Raw genomic sequence first — 23506 nt, forward strand, 5'->3', positions numbered from 1 at the left:
TTGAGTGTGGGCTCAAGGGTGGTGCAAGTGCTACCTCTGCAAAGGATCGGACTACCCCCAAGCCTACAGCGACCAACTCACGCCTTGACCATATGCCACAGCGAAAAATCCTCTCTCAATGCACCGTGTCCTGTTCAACTATCTCAGATTAACCTCTTGGTTCCTAGTGCTCGTGATGGGAGCATCAAGAGGCAATATCCAAGTCCCCTATGTCAGTGTGCAATGTTGGAGAGTGATAAATGGAAGCTCACGATTAGCCCTGTCATCAGCTCGCTCTCCAAATCTGGGTGTGCCAAACCCAATGGTGTGCCTGATGCCCCCGTTAGGAGATCTCTCTGGTTGCAACACTCCAACAACCTGATGTGCATCATCGTGCTCTATTGCACACAAATATGTACCCCTACACTCCTCTACATAGCACTGAACTCTGTGGAAAAACTCCATGCACCACTGGATAGCAACACTCAATGTCGTGCCACCATGTACCCTTGGGCATCCCATATGTGCCCATGCATCCACCACTCTGCTAGTACACCCACCATGATGTGATCTACACCTCCTCATCTTCCTAGGTACACCTGAGTGGCCCAACTCCTCACATGCAATCGAGAATAACACTACGATGTCAAACCTCAATAGCTTTGGTGCCCAACACATCAATGAGAGAGCATTATCCCCATATGATCCCTATCTGATGGCCTATCGATGCCACCTCCTCCTACAAACTCTTGCCAGAGTAGGCGAATCACCCTATGCCCCCACGCATGATCAATATGCTAAGATAATTCATGAGATCTGTCTGTTCCCCTGTCAAACCATCCTGTCACTAGTGTTGATGGAGGTTTGAAAGTGTGTTGGCGCTCGATCACTGGATCCATCGCACCGCCAATATCACCATTAACCAAACCCGTGTTGTGGCGAGGAACCCCACCTGGATCCCAACAATAGTCTGGCCCTCGGGCTCCTCTGGTAACCCATGGCCCCTGCTGGACTATGCCCCTAGCCATGAATAGATCCAGACACCCAGACTACTCCACTAGGTACCAACTCAATACCTCTCGCCATCCTATCCCAAAAGAGGGATCAAAGGCACAATATCCGATGGAAGAAACAAGACCTCCATGCTGATGCAATGTAATACTCAGCTCATGTCGCTCAATCCTGCTGACCTAGTCATCCCCTATGGTCTATCTATAGAACTCAACCTCTCTCAATCCAATGCGTAGGGGTGGGCTAACAATGTTGTAGGCCACGTCAGCGTACCTTTGAAGCAAACTGTGTTGAAATCCCAACATGTGCTCTCTATGTTGCCCCTCATCAATGGTTGGCCCAAAGGATGGAAGTGTATCCTCCTTCATCATGGGATCAACATGAGCCTCCAACTGCTCCTCCATAGACATCCCAAAATGCAAGGCATTCTCAACAGTCAGCTATAGGGTGGTTGTTGTCCTGGGACTTGTTCATGAACCTACATGCCTCATCAATGGATCCTTCAACAACTAATGGCACCTCATCAACGATGGACACCTTTGTGCCTCCTGGCACCTCATTAATCTGTTGTGCGTTGCTATCACCTAAAAACTCAGACACTGCCCCGGACACCTCATCAATTATAACTCAACAATAGTTGGCACCTTCTCAATAGTGGACACCTCATCAATGGATGGACCTATGGGTGTATGCTCTACTCTTCCCCCAAGGTGTCAGGAAGAGCTATCAAAGGAATCTCCAACAAGCATGACTCCTTTGTCACGCTGGGTATATCTACGTGTTCCTCGCAACCCTAAGTGCCCTCAGCATCAATCTCAACCTCCTCCTCAGGGTTCTGATATCTAAATCCAGGTCTCCACCAGCGAAAGCGCCCCCTAGTCTTACCCTCTAGCTGTCCCTGTCTTGTCTGCTCCTTTTGATATCTGGCACCTAATTTTGTTGACTTTCCCCACATCGTGTAGATGGTTACACCCCCACGGCCTGCACATCTCTAGTGTCTTTGTTGTAAGGATGAGGATGGACCTGGTCCATCACCCTCCTCAACTAGGAAGACCTCTCATCGTTCTAGTGGATTCTAGCCCAGAATTCCTACATACTAAATCTCCATTGAACCACGGGTTGTCTATGATTTAAATTGTCACTATGCATACATGCCCAAATCGTCCATGATCTTGCTGGCTACCCAACAGTTGGCCAAGATCATGCTCTGATACACTGTAACATTCCAAATGGAAAAAAAATATTGTAGATAACGGAAGCAATCAACTAGCTTAGCTACAAAATTCAGAAATGCACAACCATACACATTTGAACACGAAAATATGAAAAAAGAGTCGAAGTCATTGTATTAATTTTGATAAATATGAGTACAATAAATTAGATCAGAGGAACTTGGGCTTGCTACTACAAGCTATGGCAAGAACGCAAGAGTGACTAGAATGCTCAAATGCTCGAAAGATTCCCCAGGAAGAATTGTGCATGCCCAGGAAGAATTGCTCGTTGTTGCTGGAAGGAAACTGGAGGACTACTATGAAGAGTGCCCGAAATGAATTGAAACTTTGATGGTGGCCACCTCACTAGATACCCGGCAAGACTCAGAAATATCCCACAAACCCAAGTGGTGGAAATGGTCTCGGGGTGAACTGAGCCCTCCGACATGTTGTTGGTTGCTGGATGGAACTAGGAATTCTGCCCTCAGAAGTGCTTAGAAAATTTTGCAAAATTAATCCTACCCTCCTCTCACCAAACCCACAAAACCCTAGAAAGGGCTTGGGCTGAATCCATTGACCCCTAACGACCCCCAACAAGTACAAATTGCCCAATCTGGCCAAAAAACGCCCCACGGTTTTGATATTACTAAACTATGCCGCAAATCTACCACGGGAAATTTCTCCCAACTCCAGCTAATTCTCCACTGAGAAATACCTCCTATCTCCAGCCCCTATCTCTCCACAAATTCTTCTCCCTTCTTCCCTTTCGCAGGCTAAGCCAGAAACCCCCGCACAATGTTCAGAGTGAGTGAAATGGCTCCTCAAAATCCCTACCTCACAGCCCAACAACTTCACTACAAAATCTCTGGCAATGTGTGGGAAAAACTCCTACAAATCGTCCGGTACTCTAGCAATTTGTAGTTGATCTCAATTGGGGTGCCTCGAACAACTTCTACACCCAAGGAAAATACGCACCAATTGGAAATGATCTACAATCCAGCTCCTTTAGAACTCTTGAAATAGACTTCTCTCTACTCTCCTAGGGTGACACTCGGAGTTCACCGAAGGTAGAGGTGGAATTCCCGCTTGGGAATCCCTCGTGCTAAACAGCACAGGTTGACTTGGCTAAACATCTCAAGAAAACTTGTGTTCCGAAGTTAAATTGCCAAAAGATGCAAATGAAGGCCTCTTCTCCTTATTTATAATTGTTGGCCTCCTTTTCTCCCTTGGTGGCCCCCACTCTTTCTCTCTCCTAATTCGCACCTCCTCTTGTCTCTCTCCTCCAAGAGAATGAGTTCCCTTCTTGGACCAAATTTCTCTCTTGTGGGCCCCACGTTCTACTAGAGTTGCAATTTCTCTTTTTCCTCCTAAGTCCCAACACCAAAATTGCCTCCTCTTCCCAAAATCCTCTCTAATGCCTAAAATCAAAATTGGGGATATTACATTATTATTTTTGCACAGCTTTGTAGTGACCTCACAAAAATTTAAATCCCTAAATTCTAATAGGAATCTAATAATTAAATAACACAGATACGTACTTGGCTTCTACATTTGAATTCGATCCTGAACTATCGTAGCTCCAAATTTGTTTTTGTTACCAAAATGACCAAATCCTCCCTGCCAAATTGGCACAATCTCGGTACCCAGCTCCAAAATACTTCAAAATTAAAGCACTCTGGCCCCCATGCCCAAAAGTTTCGAGAACAGTGGCTTAATTCTCCAATTCTGATTGAATTTTCCTCCGAACCGCTCTTCACCCTTCTAGAAAATCCCTCCCCTTCCTCTTCCCTTTTGGCTTTCTTATATAGAATTTATCTTCTGTCTTTCCTCTAAACGATGGCTGCCTTGCCTCTCTATTCAATTAATAAGTGGATAAGGGATAAGGGTAGTCGGCTTCCAGCATGCATCTGCCACCTATGCTCAAGGTTGAAAACAGAGTCGTACGTAGTTTGTTTGTGAGGCTAAGTTGTTTTTTATATATTTTGAAGTTTTAAAACAAAAATTATGTATAATATTCTTTATAATATTGAATTTTCCTCCGAACCGCTCTTCACCCTTCTAGCATATTCCTCCCCTTCCTCTGCCCTTTTGGCTTTCTTATATAGAATTTATCTTCTGTCTTTCCTCTAAACGATGGCTGCCTTACCTCTCTGTTCAATTAATAAGTGGATAAGGGACAATGGTAGTCGGTTTCCAGCATGCATGTACCACCTGTGCTCAAGGTTGACAGCAAAGTCGTATGTAGTTTGTTTGTGAGGCTAAGTTGTTTTTTTATATATTTTGAAGTTTTAAAACAAAAATAATATATAATATTTGTTTATAACTTTATTAATTTGTATGTCTTTATAATGCTTATAAATTTCTAGTATTTGTTTGAAAATATAATTTAAATATATTTCTTTATTAATTTAGTTATAGTTATGATTTTATAACATCTATTTATAAATTGCCCTGCAGTATGCCCTAAAACTGTGTTTGCTTGGCTAAGAGCTCATCTTCCTCGGACATAAGGAAACAAGTTAATGGGCAATGACCCAGAGGCATCTAGCAGGAGTGAAAGCCTGTTCCCTTACAGACCACCAGCGGGTTATTCAAGGTGGCGTGGTTTTCCTTGAATAACAGTGATGAATCAACCTGCATTCATGGTTAGTAGCTAGAGATGGTTGTCCTCACTGCTAGTTTGACAACTGAATTATGATAGGTTTTCCCACCTGTGAAAAAAACATTTTTTTATAAATATAATTTATTTATGTTATTTCATTAATTTACTTAGAGTTAGAAATATAACTTAAATTTTCTTTTGAGTTAGGTATTTAATTAGTATGCATACTAATGTAATACATGCGGTGCATGTATATGTAGCTATCATATGCATGCTAATATTCCATTTTGCATGTAATTCAAGATGGATCATTACAACTATTAACGACATAAAACTCAAAATCTTATTTGATATAGGTGCTACCAATAGTTTCATTTCTTTATATGCATTAAATAAATGTGGGTTGGAAGCCCGCAAGAAAAACAATTTCCGACAAGTAGAAATTGCTTCAGGAACCTCAATCCATAGAATTAAGTGTTGAGGAATTCAAAATTGATCTAGGGGTTTGTTCGACTAAGTTAAAAGTATATGTCACAGCCCTGGGGACTTATGATATCATCATAGGAATGCATTGGTTAGAAGCTCTCAAACTTGGGTAGACTGTTACGGAAAAAGAATTCTCTGCATAAATGACGAAGGAGAGATGATCCAAATCCAAGGTATTAAGAAGAAGGTATCTTTACGCTTCATCTCAGCACTGCAAATGAAGCATTGCTTAAGAAAAGGTTGTCAGGTATATGCAGTTCAGAAAGTAAGCAAGGAGAAAGGATCATCCTTAGAGCAATATCCATTGTTATCTGAATTTCCGGATATTTTTCCAAAAGAACTACCAAGATTACCTCCTGAAAGGGAGCTTGATCTCACAATAGAATTAAACTTGGTACATAACCAATTTCTAAAACACCCTACAGAATGACGGCTCCAAAACTTCAAGAGTTATGAATCTAGCTAAAAGAACTACTGGATATAGGACATATCCGACCTAGTACCTCGCCTTGGGTGCACCTGTAATTTTTGTCAAGAAGAAGGATGGTTCCTTGCGGCTATGCATAGACTATCGAGACTTAAATCGAGCTACAGTAAAGAATCGATATCCAATGCCTCGAATTGATGACCTCTTCGACCAAATGAAAGGAGCTTTTGTCTTTTCAAAAATCGATCTACGATCAGGTTATCATCAATTAAGAATTAAGGAAAGTGATATCTCTAAGACTGCATTCCGAACTCACTTCAAGCACTTTGAGTTCATGGTGGTGCCATTTGGGTTGACCAATGCACCAACGGTATTCATGAATCTTATGAATAGTGTTTTCCACAAATATCTTGACCATTTTGTACAAGTCTTCTTAGAATGTTTGCGGATAGTATTATCTTGCTTCAGGGAACACCAGTTATATGGAAAGTTATCCAAGTGTTTCTTCTTTCAAAAGAAGATTCATTACCTAAGTCATATTATATTTGGTGAAGGGATCTCAGTAGATTTTGAAAAGGTAAAAGCAATCATGCAATTGCCAATACCGAAGAATGTGCATGAAGTGTGAAGCTTTATGGGTTTAGTCGGCTACTATCGAAGTTTTGTAGAAGGATTCTCCAAAATTGCAAAGCCTATCACAACCCTCTAGCGTAAAAGAGTTAGGTATGAGTGGACCGAGGAATGTCACAGAGCACTCTCTGAACTTAAAGAAATGTTAACTAGTGCACCAATCTTGCGAGTCCCTGATATGGGCAAAGATCTTATTGTATGTACTGAATCCTGATGCATCCAAGCAAGGATTAGGTGCAATATTAATGCAAGATAGAGGCGTAATAGCGTATGCCTCCAGGAAATTGAAGCCTCATGAAGAACTTTGCGCCACACATGATTTAGAATTGGTTGTTGTAGTATTAGCGTTAAAGATATGGAGACACTATCTTTTAGGGAGAAGCTTTGTGCTTAAAAGCGACCACCAAAGCCTGTAATATTTGTTTACCCAAAGGGACCTGAATGCTAGGCAAAGAAAATGGAGTGAATTCTTAAGCGAGTATGACTTTGGAATTTCGTACATTAAAGGGAAGGAGAATGTAGTGGCAGATACTCTAAGTAGAAGACCAAGGATCTTTTCCCTCATACCTATCAAGGTAGACTTGAGGAAGCAAGTACTAGAACATCTCTTGAAAGACAATTGGTATTTAAAAGTGAGATCCGGGCTTGATAGTGAGGGTCCAAAAGAACCTAAGTTTGAGGGATACGAACTAGAGGATGATGGATTGTTATGATTCCATGGCAGGATGTATATTCCTGATAGTGGAGATATCTAAAACACCATTCTTGAGGAAGCCCACAGAGCACTATATTGTGCGCGTCCTAATGTAAAGAAAATGTATGCTGATACAAAGAAACTCTTCTTTTGGGCAGGAATGAAGCACGATATTGTCCAATTCGTTGCAAAATGTCTTGAATGTCAGCAAGTGAAGGCTGACCATTGTCACCTAGCAGGTCTCCTGCAACCTCACGACATTCCTATGACCAAATGGGAGGTGATTTCTATGGATTTTATTGTCGGGCTACCTCTTACCCCACAAAGGCATAATGCCATTCTGGTTGTGGTGGATAAATTAACGAAAAGTGCCCATTTTATTCCTGTAAGAGATACCTATGAAATTGTTGACATAGCTAAAATATTTAGAAATGAAGTATTTTGAAGTTGGGTACCGAGATTGTGCCCAGTTTGGCAGGGAGGATTTGGTCATTTTGGTAATGGGAACAAATTTGGAGCTACGACAGTTTGGGATCAACTTCAAACGCGGAAGCCAGGTATGTATCTGTGTTATTTAATTAATAGATTCCTGTTAGAAGTTAGGGATTTAAATTTTGGTGAGGTCACTACAAGCTTGCCAATAGCTTCATTCAAAGAGGACTTGTGCAATCATTTGGGAAAGAATCCAGAAAAAAAATCCAAGGACAGCCAAATACATGCAACATGCTATTTGACAATTTTGATCTATTCCTAGAAGAGCAGATGAATGTTGCAGAAGTAGATCATGCCACAAATATTTTCGGGGAAATGCCTTCAAAAGAGGAAATGTCTCACATGGATTCTGCAAACCACTTTAAGGGAAAGGTTTATAGCAAAAGAAAAGCACCTAATCAAGATCAGGAAGAATTATCTTAGCCTTCCAAAGAGCAGGATCAACATCAGTTCCAGCGTCAATCTGAAGAAGTTCAAAAGGAAAGTACAGATGAATCGCCACTCAAGAAGCATCTTCTTAAGAAGCATCTTCTTACTTCTTCCAATAGTGCGAACGTTCCCATGCCTATTAAGGAATTGATGAGGAACCCAACCTACAAAAGAGAGCTAGGAGAAGCCTTTAGGTTATATGTTCAAAATCTCCAGTTATGAATGTTGATGAAGTGGAAGATGCCCCTATTGTCTTACAAACAGCTATCAGCTAAGGTGCAAAGAATCTGTTACATCAACCCGGCTATATCTCGCTGATCGTAGCAAATTGGATATTGCACAACTACATGTTGGATTATGGAGCCAACACAAATATTATGACACGTGAATTCATGAAGAAGATGGGCCTAAGGACATCTAGGCTTTATAGAAACATATGTACTTTGGATTCCCGTGAAATCTCGATTATTGGTTTGATCAAGGGCTTACAGGTTCATATTGCAGCTCACCCAAACATGTACACGAAGAAGGACATTATGGTCATCATGCTCCCCCAACTTGGGTCATGCTCCTTTCTGTAAAATGGGCCACAAAGGTAGATGGAAGCATTCAATTGGACTGGACATACACCACCATTCCAATTGGCGATGATGAATGTGACACTTCAAAGGGAACCTTGCAGAAAGAACCATGTTGACAATCCAAGGAACTCAGAAGAAAAAAAAAAAAAAAAAAAAACATAATTTTCTTTGGTGATGATTTTGGCTCATACATTGTTCAAGCCACTTGTGAGCCACCTCAAGAAGACACTCATATCCTATGGATGATGAATTTTGATGGCTCCAGCTCCAAAACAGGTAATGGTGCAGGTATTGTCTTTACTCCACTGAAGAGTAAGTTATTATGCTACTCATTTCACTTAGAATTTGAAGCTACTAACAACATCATTAAATGTGAAGCTTTATTACTAGGTTTGAACTTGGATAAGGAAATGGGTATTAGAATTTTGAAAATTATTGGTGATTCTTACCTTATTGTTTACCAAGTGAAAGGACAATATGATTGTAAGAATGACAGTGTGAAAGATACAAAAAAGCCATGGTCAATGCAACTAAAGAGTTTGATGCATTAACTCTGGAAATTTAGGCCATAGAATTCAATGAGAAGGTCGATGCATTAGTAGTAGCAGTTGTTGACTACTAAGTTGTACTTGGTAGTTATTTTGAAGTGCCCATGAAACAGAGTATACAACAAATTTTTTTCAAGTTCAGAAGTCAGCAGGGCCTTCCAGCCCTTTCTCCTTCTTTCTTCTTCAGTCCTCAAACTCCGCAAACCTGCGGGGTTATTGTATAAATGTATAGTTCCACCAAGCTTTTAGGACATGGGGAAGAGGGAGCGGGGAAACATGGGAGAGGCCTATGCAAAAGCTCCCCACCAATTTTTAGGAAACGTGGGGGGACGTTCGGGTCTTTAACACAAGGGACCCCGAAAAAAATAGTAAGATACCAAAAACTTATAAATATATCATTGAAATTTTATAATTTAATTGTCTATCATTATATAACACTTACATCATGAAAGATAAATCGATGAATCGTGTCACTAAAACAAATTTAAAACGAAAAGCATGATACAATCATACATGTAATTGTAACGTTGTATAATGAAAATAAAAGTTTAAACCATAATCCTGTCATTGTTGAGGATGGTAGTGTTATACACATCCAATTCTCTTGTAAGGCCTCCAAGTGCAATAAGAGTGAGCTCCCTATCACCAATGACTTATCCAGTAGATGGGAGATCAGTCTTGATTTTGGTAATCCTCATGATGTAGGATTGAATGGATTCTCCTCTATCCAACTTGATGTCTTTCAACTTGTTCTTGAGAAAGAAAACTTGATTTGCATAATTTACTTTGAACATCCCAACCAGGTTGTCATACATCTCCTTAGATGTTTCCAAATCAAAAATATAGGCAACCAAAGGCTTGTAAATAGAATCAACAATAATTTTCTTAGCTTTAACCTCACCTTTCTTGTACTTTGTTTGTGCAACTACGGATGCATTTGAAGGAGGCTCCACTACTCTTCCTTTAACACAGTCCATGGCATCATTTTATTCCAAAGTCAAATCTAGAGACATCTTCCATGCGTGATAGTCAGATTTGTCCTTAAGCTTGTCCTCATATTTGAAGTAATATGTAGTCGTCATTGGGACTAGTTCCAAGTTCTTTTCCAATAGCTTTCCTCTGTGATTGCTTTTTCCTCACTCTTTCTTGGGCTTTGTCTTCACCTGAGCTCTAATACCATGTTAATTTTAGATAACAATGGTATGTTCTATGCTTTAGCACAATTTACTTCAATTTTCCTTATCAGCCCAATGACAATTTCCAATTCTTTTCAGTAGCAATCACATTAACTTAATCACATTGACAATAAATGCAGATAGAACATAAAAACATGTGCAGAAGACAAGCCAAGACAAGAGGACACAAGATTTGGCGGATGCCAGGGAAAAACCCCAATGTGCGGAAAATCCTTTGATCAAATCTTCTTATTATTATTCAATAGTTCAGCGGAGAGAGTACATAGATCAAATTTACATGCCCAATACACAGTCAAAACCGCCCTGTCAAAATTAGCAATCAACTGCAGCGCTAACCAAAAAGTCAACGCTAGTCAAATCAACAACAAAACTTCCTCCAAGCAGCTCGGTCAATAGCAGTACAATTCGGCCTTCAAGAAGGGTCAAAGTCACCCCAAAATAGTCCACCTAGCCTTAGTCAAACTCGTTCAAACTTTAGCGAATGTTGTGGTCAAACAATCCTGTGGTCAACACAGATCAAACTGCCTCAAATACCTCAATTTCTATGCCAGAGAATGCGGCCTCAAGAAATTGGAAATTTGCCCAGAAAAGCGCAGTCAAAGATAGTCAAACTTTTGAAGAAAGTGTAACTAGGTTCGGTCTTGATGAGATCGATTTTTGTAAACAAGAAAAATGAATTTATTATTATACCTTGTTGCCTGGGTTTCATGACCAAGAATTTTATTTAATTATTAGTGGCTCCCATTGAGAGCCTTAGGATAATTCAAAGAGTCAATGTCATGTATTAAGAAGCTCTTCTTGAGCATGAGAAAAATATGAGTCTACAGAAATATCAAGTAGCCCTCCAAGACAAGCACAAGAAGTATAACAGAAAAACGATGTGAAAGACAATCATGTCGGCCTCAAAGCATATATAGATGTCAAGTCGGCTCAGAAATAAAGACGCAACAATTCACTTGGTCATGTTGGCTCAAATACAAGGTCAAACCACTATAAATAGGCGTGTAAAGTTTAGAATTACAGTCAGACAATTTCAGACATCTCAGCAACTTTGAAGGTGCAGGAACTCGGATTCTTCTATGATCTTGGATGGGTACAGAACTGAGTTTCTTCGTATGACAGTAAGGATCAGACTTCGAATGAACATCATCATTGTAATCTCGGATGGGTTCCACTAAAATGGTTACAGTCTCGGCATAGGTATAATGATAAGAGTCTCGGTGCAGGAAGGGAACAATCTATCTCAGCATACTAGACAATATCATGAAGGTCTCGGTGTAGGAAGAAAACGCAGTCACAAAATCTCAGCATAACCAGTGATGACAAGGATCTTAGGGATCCCACAGTAGCATACACAGTCTCGGCATAAGTATGATAGAAGGATCTCATAGTGGTTCACTTTATCTCGACATACATTAAGGCGCAATCATGATCTTGTTCTTGATGAAGACATAGTCACAAAGGCTATGATCTCGATGAAGGCATAGGTATGATGAGGCTGTCATAATATCGGTGGATCTACATGCAACTCTCCTATACATATCATATTATGAAGATCTCGTTGATGAAGAGCTCGATGATGGTGCAACAATGATGATGATCTCAGCAGTGTTAAAGGAGAGGATTGGTGTCTTGGTCCTGGAGTGGCATAGTAGGTCAAGGGTCATGGTCTTGGTATTCATCGATTAGAATCTCTATAAGAAGAATTTTGTGGTGGTTTTCCTCTCCAAGAGGGAGAGGTTTTGGCCCTGGCAGAAAGCCTACATCGTGTGTTCTTGTCTCTTTGTTTTTGGTAGTTATTTGATGAAGTAAGAAATACACACACTAATGATATCAAGAAAAGATTGCGCTAATAAGCTAAAGATAAAATACCTCACAAATAGTTATCATGCTAAGAAGAATCTCATTAACTACATTAACCCTAGATTCTTCAACATAAATGGCCCGTGGTCAATGTTGGTCAACACTGGTCTATTCTCTAAAATTTCGACCTATACTTGTCCCTGAAATTTTTGTCCTTCTGTGCCACATGTGGGAGAGAAAGAGGTTTCACAAGTTGTACGAACCAAGCAAGAGAAGAGAGAGAAGAATGATGTGTGCAAGTGATGTCCAAATGAGGAGAGAGGTCACTCCTATTTATACAATTCGTTGAGGGTGAGGAGACACATCCAATGGGCTTGTTGAGCCTACATTTGATTGAGGTCGACCTTGACAATTTGTGCATGTGAGAGAATAAATTCAAAATTCCACTTCTGCTTGTCAGAGTGAGACGATCTTTATATCAAAATTGGACCTCTAGAAAAGAGGAATCCAATGCAATAATCATCTCCATCATATGAGTTATCCCAAGGTGGAATTTGGCCCTAGTTTCCAATTTTAACAACATGACTACAAAATGGTTAGAGAGCCTACCGAAGGATGACCCACCTTCCTTCAAGAAGGAATGCCAAATGGGAGAGAAATCTGACTAGAGTAAGAAGTGGAGGATCCTAGCATCATGTTATGGCCATTTTCCCTTGCATGAAATCATCAGTAATTTTATTAAATTTATGCAAATAGGCTTGCAAAGTAGGGTCAACCTGAATAGTGGGCTTAGACTTGACCTCCACTTTGGGTCTGGGGTATGAAAGAAAATCAATATTAGATGATGTTAGGTCACATTCTATGGTTATAGCAAAAGATTTGGCTTGCCCAAGGATTTAAGGGTCTCGATATCTTAGTGGATAAGACATATGTCCAAGAAAGGTATCTACATAGAAGGAAAGGATAGTCTGCTTAGTAGGTTTATATGATTTAGGCACCTCCTTGAGTAATTTATCAAACCTTTGAGTGAAATCCTTGACACTTTCATTATCAGTCTTCTTAGCTTCTTTGAACCTAGCCAAGAGTTGCATGCCCTCCTTCACAATGGCTTGTCTCTTGGTCAATGCCTCAAGGAACTGGTCCCAATTTTTAAGGCTTCATGCTCGCAAAACTAGGTACCAATATCTAGCATTTCCTTCTAAGGATACAACAAACAACATCATGAAAATATCATCTTCCTCGATCAGACTTCCACCTACACACCAGTAAAACTCATCCATTTGCTTTTCAGTCATGATTGCATCAACGCATTGAACTTGGGCAATCATTATTCATACTTCTCAAGAAGTTTGTGTGGAGCCCCCTGAAAACCACTCACTTCCAAAGCATTGAATGCAATGTTAAGCCATGGCCTAGCAATTATAGTTGAGGTGGGAGGACTACCAAAGATATTCCTAATTACAGGGTAAGTAGAAATGTAGTAAACAAATAGTATTCAATTTGATATTGAAGAGGAAATGTCTTGATAGATATATAATTTATAAAATGATAGAATGATGATGTTACAAATGAGGAGCCCCCATTATAAATACTAGGTGGGGTGCCCTTTCATATGAAGAGTCGTGTCTTGTGGATAAGGCGCACCTTTAAACCTTTTCATATATATTATTTTTGTAATATTCCTAACAAAAATATTAGGTGAATGACAGAAACATGCACTATGACAACAACTAGGAAATTCAACACATACGCAGGAAATCACAACACAAGAGGAAATGCACCAAAACTCCAAGCCATTTTATTTATTTATGAGAAAATAGAGTACAAATGGGTATCAAAGAGGAACCTGGGCGTGCTACAACAAGCAAATCCAAACACAAATGATGATCAAGCTGCCCAAATGTCAAATGAGCTCCCCACCATGATTTTGCGCTAGCCCAAAAAATTATTGCCACTACTTTTGTAGGTGAATTGAGATTTTGGCCCTCAAATATACTCCAAAAATTCTGCAAAATTAAATGTAGGCTCTCCACACCAGCTCCAAAAAAACCCAGAAATATCTCACAGACCCAATTGTCGTCCGGTAACTCTGGCTTAGATATGGATGCCTTTGTACCTATCGGGTCCTCATCGACAATGGAGATGTCTCCCGACACCTCATCAAGCTATGGTGCATTGCTATCACCAGAGTACTCGGTCACAACCTCGGATACCTCATCAATGGATACCTCAACAACGAACGACATCTCATCAACGAGTGTATGCTCAACTGTCTCCTTGCAAACAATGGCCCCTTCAACTAGTCCTTCATCTTCTACCTTAATCCTCCTCATCATCCCTGTATAATTCCACTGAATTCCCACTGATTTGTGAATGTCTCTTAGTTCACAAAACTCCCAAAAATATAGGGACGCCTGAATGCCATGTCCCACTGATTGGTATGCCCTCCAATTTGCTGCCAATAACTCCACATCAATTGCAATCATGTTTTGCCATCTTGATGCATTATCCATAATTTTGCGCATAGTGGATTTGTTGTATAATTGAGAATGGTCCTGATTCCCAATTGTGGTATGAATCAGTGGCTTCCTCACATCAATCATCATTTGTTGCATCCTAATCACCTTATTCAAGGTTACTGCCATGTTGTTTGATTTTAACCTTTCTTTGGATCCCATGATTTCTAAGTTTTTCTTTTATTTCTTTTTATTCTAGTCTTGTCATATAATGAAGGGTTTCCCATAGGCTGAGCGAGGATTATGGCTCTAATATCACTCTAATATTCCTAACAGAAATATTAAGTGAATAACAGAAACATGCACTATGACAACAACTAGGAAATTCAACACATACGCAGGAAATCACAACATAAGAGGAAATGCACCAAAACTCTAAGCCATTTTATTTATTTCCGAGCAAATAGAGTACAAATGAGTATGAAAGAGGAACCTAGGCTTGCTACAACAAGCAAATCCAAACCCAAGTGATGATCAAGCTACCCAAATGTCAGATGAGCTCCCCACCATGATTCTGCGCTAGCCCAGAAAATTATTGCCACTGTTGTTGTAGGTGAACTAAGATTTTGGCCCTCAAATCTACTCCAAAAATTCTGCAAAATTAAATGTAGGCTCTCCATACCAACTCCAACAAAACCCAGAAATATTTCAGGGACCCAAGTGGTGGAAATGGTCCTAGGGTAAATTGCGCGCTCCAACAATTTATGTTGCTAACTACTAAATGGAACTACGAAATGCCCTCAGAAATGCTCAAAAAATTTTGTAAAATTAATCCTAGCCTCCTCTCACCAAACCCACAAAAACCCAAAAAGGGTTTGGGCTGAATCCACGACCCTAGGTGACCCCCAATAAGTGTCAATTGCTCAATTTGGCCAGAAAATGCCCTACATTTCAGATACTGTTGAATTTGGCCCAAATCTCCCTCTAAGAAATCCTCCCCAACTCCTACAAATTTCTCCCCTCAATCACCAAGCAGATCCAAGCTCGAATGCTCCCCAAATTATAAATCTCTACAAGTGCACAAAAGTTACCAATAAACCCTCCGCAGGCCCTGGAATAGATAAATTTGGTCCTCCAAAATGCAGCACTCTCGGCCCTACAAATCCCTAAGGAAAAACTCATCCTCCTTATGGATAATTCTCTGCAAATTCTCTGGCCAAAACTCCACTGTCTACTAGCTTCTCTCAACCCCTTCGAATTTCCTTTTGCACCCTAAGAGAAGCACACTCCAGCTAGAAATAGTATGCAATGTAGCTCCTAGAGAAGCCCTGAGATGGACTCCTTACTCCCCTAGGGTGACACTCAAAGTTCACCAAAGGTAGAGGTGGAATTCCGCTTGGAATTCCTGGTGCTAAACAACACTTTTCTTCTTGTGCTAAACAGCGCCAAGAGAAAATGAAAGGTGAAATGTAATAGTCAAAAGATGATTAGCAAATGAGTCCATCCTCCTTTTATAATTTCTCCCCATGCTTCTAGACTCCTTTTTTTAATTATTATTTTATTGGTGGGGGCCATTTTCCATTAAGTGACTCTTGCCTCCATTTTAATAAAATAATAGTTTGCCATCAATCTCCAATAAAATAATACTTGCCACCTTTCTCTAAAATAATATTTTCCCCCTTTACTTAATATCACAAAATTAGGCAAATTCTCATGCTCACAAAATTGGGGATATTACAATTTACCTATGTTGCATGAGTTTCTGGAACGTGGGAACGTTGGGAACTTGGGTACGGGTGTTGGGAACAGCTAGAGGTTTCCCCAAAATTTACAGGTAACGACTAATCGGGAGCAGTAATATTATATAATAAAAAAATTAAAAATATATTTTTAATTATATAATTTATATAATAACCAAAATTAATATTAAATCAAAATATTCAAATATTAAAATCAATTTAAATATATAATCTCTCTTATATATAAATATATTCTTTGGGTGTCCCTCTCCCTAAGTCTCCCTTTTATATATATAAAATATTAAAATGTCATGTTCATTATGAGTTCTCTGACACGTGACCAGTCTTTGAAACAATATGCCTTGAAAATACAAAGGAACAATTTTACCTATGTTTCTCTAGTTATTCTTAAGATAAAAAGTAACGCAACTCTAATGGTTAAGCATTGACTGCCACATACAATATGCACACAATCTTCTGTGATATATATACATAAACAACAAAATTGGGGTTATTACAATTTACCTATGTTGCATGAGTTTCTGGAACGTGGGAACGTTGGGAACTTGGGTACGGGTGTTGGGAACAGCTAGAGGTTTCCCAAAAATTTACAGGTAACGGCTAATCGGGAGCAGTAATATTATATAATAAAAAAATTAAAAATATATTTTTAATTATATAATTTATATAATAACCAAAATTAATATTAAATCAAAATATTCAAATATTAAAATCAATTTAAATATATAATCTCTCTTATATATAAATATATTCTTTGGGTGTCCCTCTCCCTAAGTCTCCCTTTTATATATATAAAATATTAAAATGTCAAGTTCATTATGAGTTCTCTGACACATGACCAGTCTTTGAAACAATATGACTTGAAAATACAAAGGAACAATTTTACCTATGTTTCTCTAGTTATTCTTGAAATAAAAAGTAACGCAACTCTAATGGTTAAGCATTGACTGCCACATACAATATGCACACAATCTTCTGTGATATATATACATAAACAACAAAATAAATACTCATCGGCATGACATCCTAGATATCGCCCTTACATTGAGGTGCCACACACTTCCTTAACTGATCAAGAGATTGTTCCAGTTTCTCAATTAAGGATATCGGTGTTAAGGATGTCTTTGGCCTTTCTTCCTGCAAAGGTTTCAACAAAGGCTCATGTTTTGTGGGCAGTTCAACATATTTGTCTACAGGCTTTGTATTCCCCAACCCCAAGGAACGTCGAAACTCCAAAAAAAACAGTCTTTAAAGCTCTCGGAACTTTCCCAAGCTCCCATTGCAGCTCCCACTGAAAAGGGAATGTTCCCATATAGTTCCAAAGCTTCCGGGAGCCCGAGAACCAACGGAACAGGTTTCCCACCTCTAGGGAGCGGTTCCCATGTAACAGAGCAATTTACTATTATTTTGTTTGTTATGTAATGACCCATTTCGATCTATAAGCAAAAGAGTATTAGCATGCATACAATGTATGCATATGATAGCTACATATGCATACATCAAATGCCTTGCTCTAGTATACTTATTAAATAATTAGGAAAAATGTCTAAATGAATGAAAAAGAGCTAAATACCTAAATTATCCAAAAGAGAGATATTACCTAAAAATTCGACACTCAAAATGTACATATTAAATACTTCGTACTTATAAGGTTGTTAAATAAAATTTACAATTCCAATCTTTCTAATGTAAATATTGATCACTATAGAATTAAAGTTCTAAATTAAATATTGTTAATATATATATATATATAAGTTAAAATTTCTAAATTAATACAACAAACATTTGATATATATATATATATATATATATATATATATAAGTTAAAATTTCTAAATTAATACAACAAACATTTGATATATATATATATATATATATATATATATAACTATTCATTTGTTATATATAATAATTAAATTTTATAAAAGTTAAAGTTATTAAGTTTAAATAACAAACATAGTTATATAAACATATGTACCCTCACCTCTGGATTATACGTAAAGCTATGACTATCAAACAAAAATTTGATGAGGGGTGGTGGAAGAGGGCGGTGACCGCCTTGGAAGGTTGTTTATCCCGAGTATGCGGAGCCACTGGGAGAGGGATTTTGGGGGTAAGAAACACTGGAAAGAGAACGGGAGATTCGATTCAAAGCTGGATATTCGAATCAAAACTTGATATTTGAGCAATTATTCTTGAAGTCTTTTGGCACGGAGGCCAAAATACTCCAATTGGAAAGTATTTTGGAGCTGGGTACCAAGGTTGTGCTCAGCTTGGCTGGGAGGATTTGGTCATTTGATATTGGGAGCAAATGGGGCTACATCAGCATGGAATCGACGTCAAACTCAGAAATCGGGTATGTATATGTGAATTAAATTGATAATCTATGCTTAGATTGTAACTGGTAAATATTTTGGGGTGATCACATGTTAAAAAATGAATTTTATGTCACTGGAACAAGATATATGTTATTTGCTTAATTCTATTGGTACGTGGATACCAATATGAAATATGTTATTTAAATTAATATTGTTGAATTATGAATATCAATATGAAGTTTAGTATTTGATTAACCTTGCGATGAAATTTAAATTATGAATTATGTTATGGATGAGAGAGCTATAATTTTATTTCAATTCTGCATACCGATATGATTGATGAGATAGAAATAAAAGAATGATTACATTTTAATATGAAAGCTAATAACATGCGCTGGATATTTAAATACATAATGCTTTGAATATATTGATGCATATGTTATAATGCATAGACAAGCGTGTTCATTACAGATAGCATCATTACCAAATGACCACGTGATGACAAAAGCTCCAAGAATAATTGAGACTCAATAAGATTCCATGATAAGGTGTTGACCCTAGTTCTACTTGGAGGGGTGGAGGTATTGTCCACCGTTTATCCTCCAAAACCTGGAGTCATGGGAGAACTGTGCGAATCACGCTCCCCTAGATGTGTGATGATGACTGCCAGATGCCTACTGGGCAATTAAGTCGATATAATCGACGCTGACACCCTTAAGAACCTATGAATGGTTAGATCAGTGTAACTGACACCATGGCATACTCCAGTAGAGGATGGATAAGAAGGGAGCAGAAGAGATTAGGAAGGATAGGACGATTCTAGAATAGCTGGGGAGCCTAGCTGGGGCAAGGAATGACAATTAAGTTTATAAAAATTTATATGTTCAAACAAAAATTCAATCTTGAAATCCAATCCTTACATGATCACACTATTCACTAAAGAAATTACCGATATATTATATAAACCCTAACTTCGGGACGAAGTTTTCTAAAGGAAGGAAGTATGTAATGACCCATTTCGATCTATAAGCAAAAGAGTATTAGCATGCATACAATGTATGCATATGATAGCTACATATGCATACATAGCATGCCTTGCACTAGTATACTCATTAAATAATTAGGAAAAATGTTTAAAATAAAAAGGGCCTAAATACCTAAATTATTCAGAAGAGAGATATTACCTAAAAATTCGACACTCGAAATATACATATTAAATACTTCGTACTTATAAGGTTTTTAAATAAAATTTACAATTCCAAACCTTCTAATGTAAATATTGATCACTATAGAATAAAAGTTAAAGTTATTAAGTTTAAACATAACAAACATAGCTATATAAACATATGTATCCTCACCTCCTGATTACACGTAAAGCTATGACTGTCAAATAAAAATCTGATGAGGGGCGGTGGAAGACGGCGGTGACCACCTAGGAAGGGTATTTATCCCAAGTACGCAGAGCCACAGGGGGAGGGATTTTGGGGGTAAGAAAGACTCGAAGTAGAACGGGAGATCTGAATCAGAACTGGAGATTCGATTCAGAGCTGGATATTCGAATCAAAACTTGAGATTTGAGCAATTATTCTTGAAGTTTTTTGGCATGGGGGCCAAAATACTCCAATTGGGAATCAGGGTGGGCGAGAAGGGACTCGAACCCCCGACACTGTGGTTCGTAGCCACGTGCTCTAATCCTCTAAGCTACAGGCCCTGTCTCCGCTGGATTCGTTCCCAGGAGTCCCTCCCAAAAGGAAGGGATTCCTCTCTTCGGGGTAAGAGGATGCAGAAGCAAATTTATCGCTATGAGCGAGTGCAGGTATTGTGTTTCAAATAAAAGTAAAGTGTGGAGTGGGAAAGAAAATATGTAAGAAATGGGTTTCAAAGAAGACAACCTTCTAATGAGAAGAAGAGGCATTAAGCTTTTTATCATCCTGGCACCGAGCTATTTTCCCGCAGGGTTTCCCCTGCAGTATCGTCACCGCAGTCGAGTTTAACCACCAAGTTCGAGATGGGTTGGTGTGGTTCCTCTATGCCTGGGACACCAGAATTTCAAACCATGAACCAAGAAGGGCATAAATGCGAGAAAGGCATATTGGCTAATGATTGTGAGGCCCAATTCTGAAAAGGATTAGGGCCAGGTAGAGAACACTCCTCTGCCCTTCTATCCAACAGAAAGGGAGGGCGGAGCTTTTGGTTTCATAGTTTCATGTTGTCAAACAATTGAACAAAGAAAAGAATAGATGGCTAGTACCCGATCAGATCGATCGGGTCATGTAGGAACAAGGTTCAAATCTCTCAGTTTGTTAGGATGCCTCAGCTGCATACATCACTGCACTTCCACTTGACACCTATTGTAATGATAAACGGCTCGTCTTGTCGTGACCTTATCTTGGATTCTCAATACTTTTGTCGCTCCATCCCCTACAAAGACAGAAAACCTGTCATTGTCCCAGTCGTGTTCGCGACTAGGGTCTCTCAGGGCACAGGGGCCAAAATACTCCAATTGGGAGTATTTTGGATCTAGGTACCAAGGTTGTACTCAACTTGGATAGGAGGATTTGGTCATTTGGTATCGGGAGCAATTGGAGCTACATCAGCACAAAATCGACGTCAAACTCGGAAACCAGGTATGTATATGTGAATTAAATTGATAATTTATGCCTAGATTGTAATTGGTAAATCCTGTAGAAATTAGTGGTTTAAATTGTGTTTGGTCTTTACATGTTACATTGTCGCCCTCCTAAGGAATGCTTTGTCCTCAAAGCATAATGAACAAATTCTCTCTAGTTGCATAGATCGCTTATCTATTTTTATGGGTTAACTTTGGCATGTCGGAGTTAGTCTTCTTCCTTGCAGACCGCACTACTCTTACTTTTTACTTATTTATATATTTTTATTATTATTTAGTATTATTTTAATTATATATTAATAAAATAACTTTATAAAATTAATTAATAAAGTAACTTCATAATTTAATAAAGTAATTTTATGATAATTACTGAAATTTTATCAATCTTATTCCCTTAATTTTTTTATTTAATTCTTCTTCACTTAATATAATTAAATTATTTTTGAGAAGTGAGTCATACAATCGTGTACTTACAATTTTTGTTCGTGCAACTGGTCAATGGTAATATAAGCCTCCATGAAATAGAGCTTTAAATAAGCACTGAACAGATTCCCAGTAAAGCCCTCGATGGGATCATCAATAGGCAGGATATGCACACGCTTGCCGTACTTTACATCGGGGCACTGACGCACTGAAACAACATCATCAAGCCGAACCCTCAGATTCGAACGCATGATCTTGTTCATCCTAATCATGGTTTCTTCACAAGTTCACACGTCTCATCAGCGAGAGCAATACAAATCATATCCTTCCTCTTATTGCCCTTGATAAGAATTGAATCTCCACGGAATATCTGTAATTTTTCCATGGTGTTCTGAGTTTGCTGGCAGTTTCTGTTTGATCTCTATGACTTTGTCTTTTTCTGTTTAATCTGCAAACACTAGAATAGTGCAACATCTCGATTATCTACTCTGTTTGATACTCTGGGGGAATTTATATGAATGATCAAAGTCTGATTTTGGAAGTCTATAATTAGTATCTTTTTGATAGGGCGGTGACTGTTTGACCCTTGAACACTGAGCCTGGATGCTTAATGAATGTATACTTTGATTTATTACAAGAAATAACAAGTATAAACATTTTGCCTTGGGGGGTGAAAAAAAATTATGGAGATCACAAGGCCAAATGTCAATCCGTTTGTACTTCAAAACCCATTATTCAATGTTTATTTCAAGCTATTGAAGTGTGACACAGCGCCATGGATCTAATTTCCCACAATTACCAATAATACGAATCATTAGTCTATTTGAATTTGACACCCACCATGGTAATAATCTCAAGTCACTACTTCCCTCATTTCATGTAGTACATCAATAATATAACCATGACGCCAAACACTAATATACTAACTGATATGAAGCTGGTTATTCAGATATACGAAAAGATAGAAACGATGATCCGTTATCATATCATGACATACCATGCCCCTACAAATATAATCAATATATTGAGAAATAAATGAATCTAAGTTCTGTAATGAGCTAGCTATATACAGAAATATAAATATTGCTTTATTCAAATAAGATGATTGTTCAAGGATTTCATTACGCTGGAGGCTATGAGGATTGGTCTAGATAAACGAATATATGCCATTTCATGAGTCATAGAAAGTGAATAATATTTATGCTTTTGTCATAGAAAGACAGAAAATTGATTAAAACAGTGACTGATCTTTAAGAAAATCAATTGCCAGTGACATCTTTTTGACCATACACAATAACAACAAATATAGTCATGGAACTATTGAAATGAACCCCCCTTTCAACGTAGGGGAAATAAAATAGATACATTCAGTCGTATGTAGAGATATGAGTACCTGTTTCACAGACAACAAGAAAAAAAATAATGGATCTACAAAAATGGCGACCAAGCAGGATATGACAAAAAATTTGTTCCATTGTTGAACAATCTTTGCATGAGGACTCATAATTCCAGGAACATATGCCCATAGTTGAGACAGTAAATTTTTAATTGACTGATGTACATCTCCAAAAAATGTGCCCTGAACCTGTCAGAAAATTTCAAAATCAGCTCTTAAACATGAATTGTCTCTCCTGATTCTGAATTTAAGGTGAGAATTAATAACAGAGATTTACAGACAATAAAATCTAGAAAACTCTCAATCAAATAATTCATGATGCAGCAGAACACTCCATATCCACAATATAAAAGCTTTTAATCCAAAATCTTGTTACCAAGGAAATCAATTAAACTGTGCTGCAAATGGGATTTCTTGTTAGTATTATTACCTCTC

General features: G+C 38.4%; 1 protein-coding gene across 3 annotated transcripts in view; it reads right to left on the reverse strand.

Moving 5' to 3' along the window:
- LOC149238934 (putative cyclic nucleotide-gated ion channel 20, chloroplastic) overlaps positions 1-23506 on the reverse strand; it is a 531460-nt gene that overhangs the window by 430908 nt on the left and 77046 nt on the right. The window contains exon 3 of one of the 3 annotated variants that reach the window (XM_089373243.1): positions 23069-23254. The exons of 1 other annotated variant lie outside the window; for it this stretch is intronic. In XM_089373243.1, the coding sequence (XP_089229369.1) occupies positions 23069-23254 (186 nt within the window). Of the gene's footprint in view, positions 1-23068; positions 23261-23506 lie in introns of all 3 variants that reach the window. One more of the 3 variants, XM_089373242.1, reaches the window with a different exon arrangement.

This window comes from Pinus tabuliformis, chromosome 8 (assembly GCF_031772625.1).
Source record: "Pinus tabuliformis cultivar Carrire ecotype Pingquan chromosome 8, CPIR1, whole genome shotgun sequence".
Classification (NCBI taxonomy): domain Eukaryota; kingdom Viridiplantae; phylum Streptophyta; class Pinopsida; order Pinales; family Pinaceae; genus Pinus; species Pinus tabuliformis.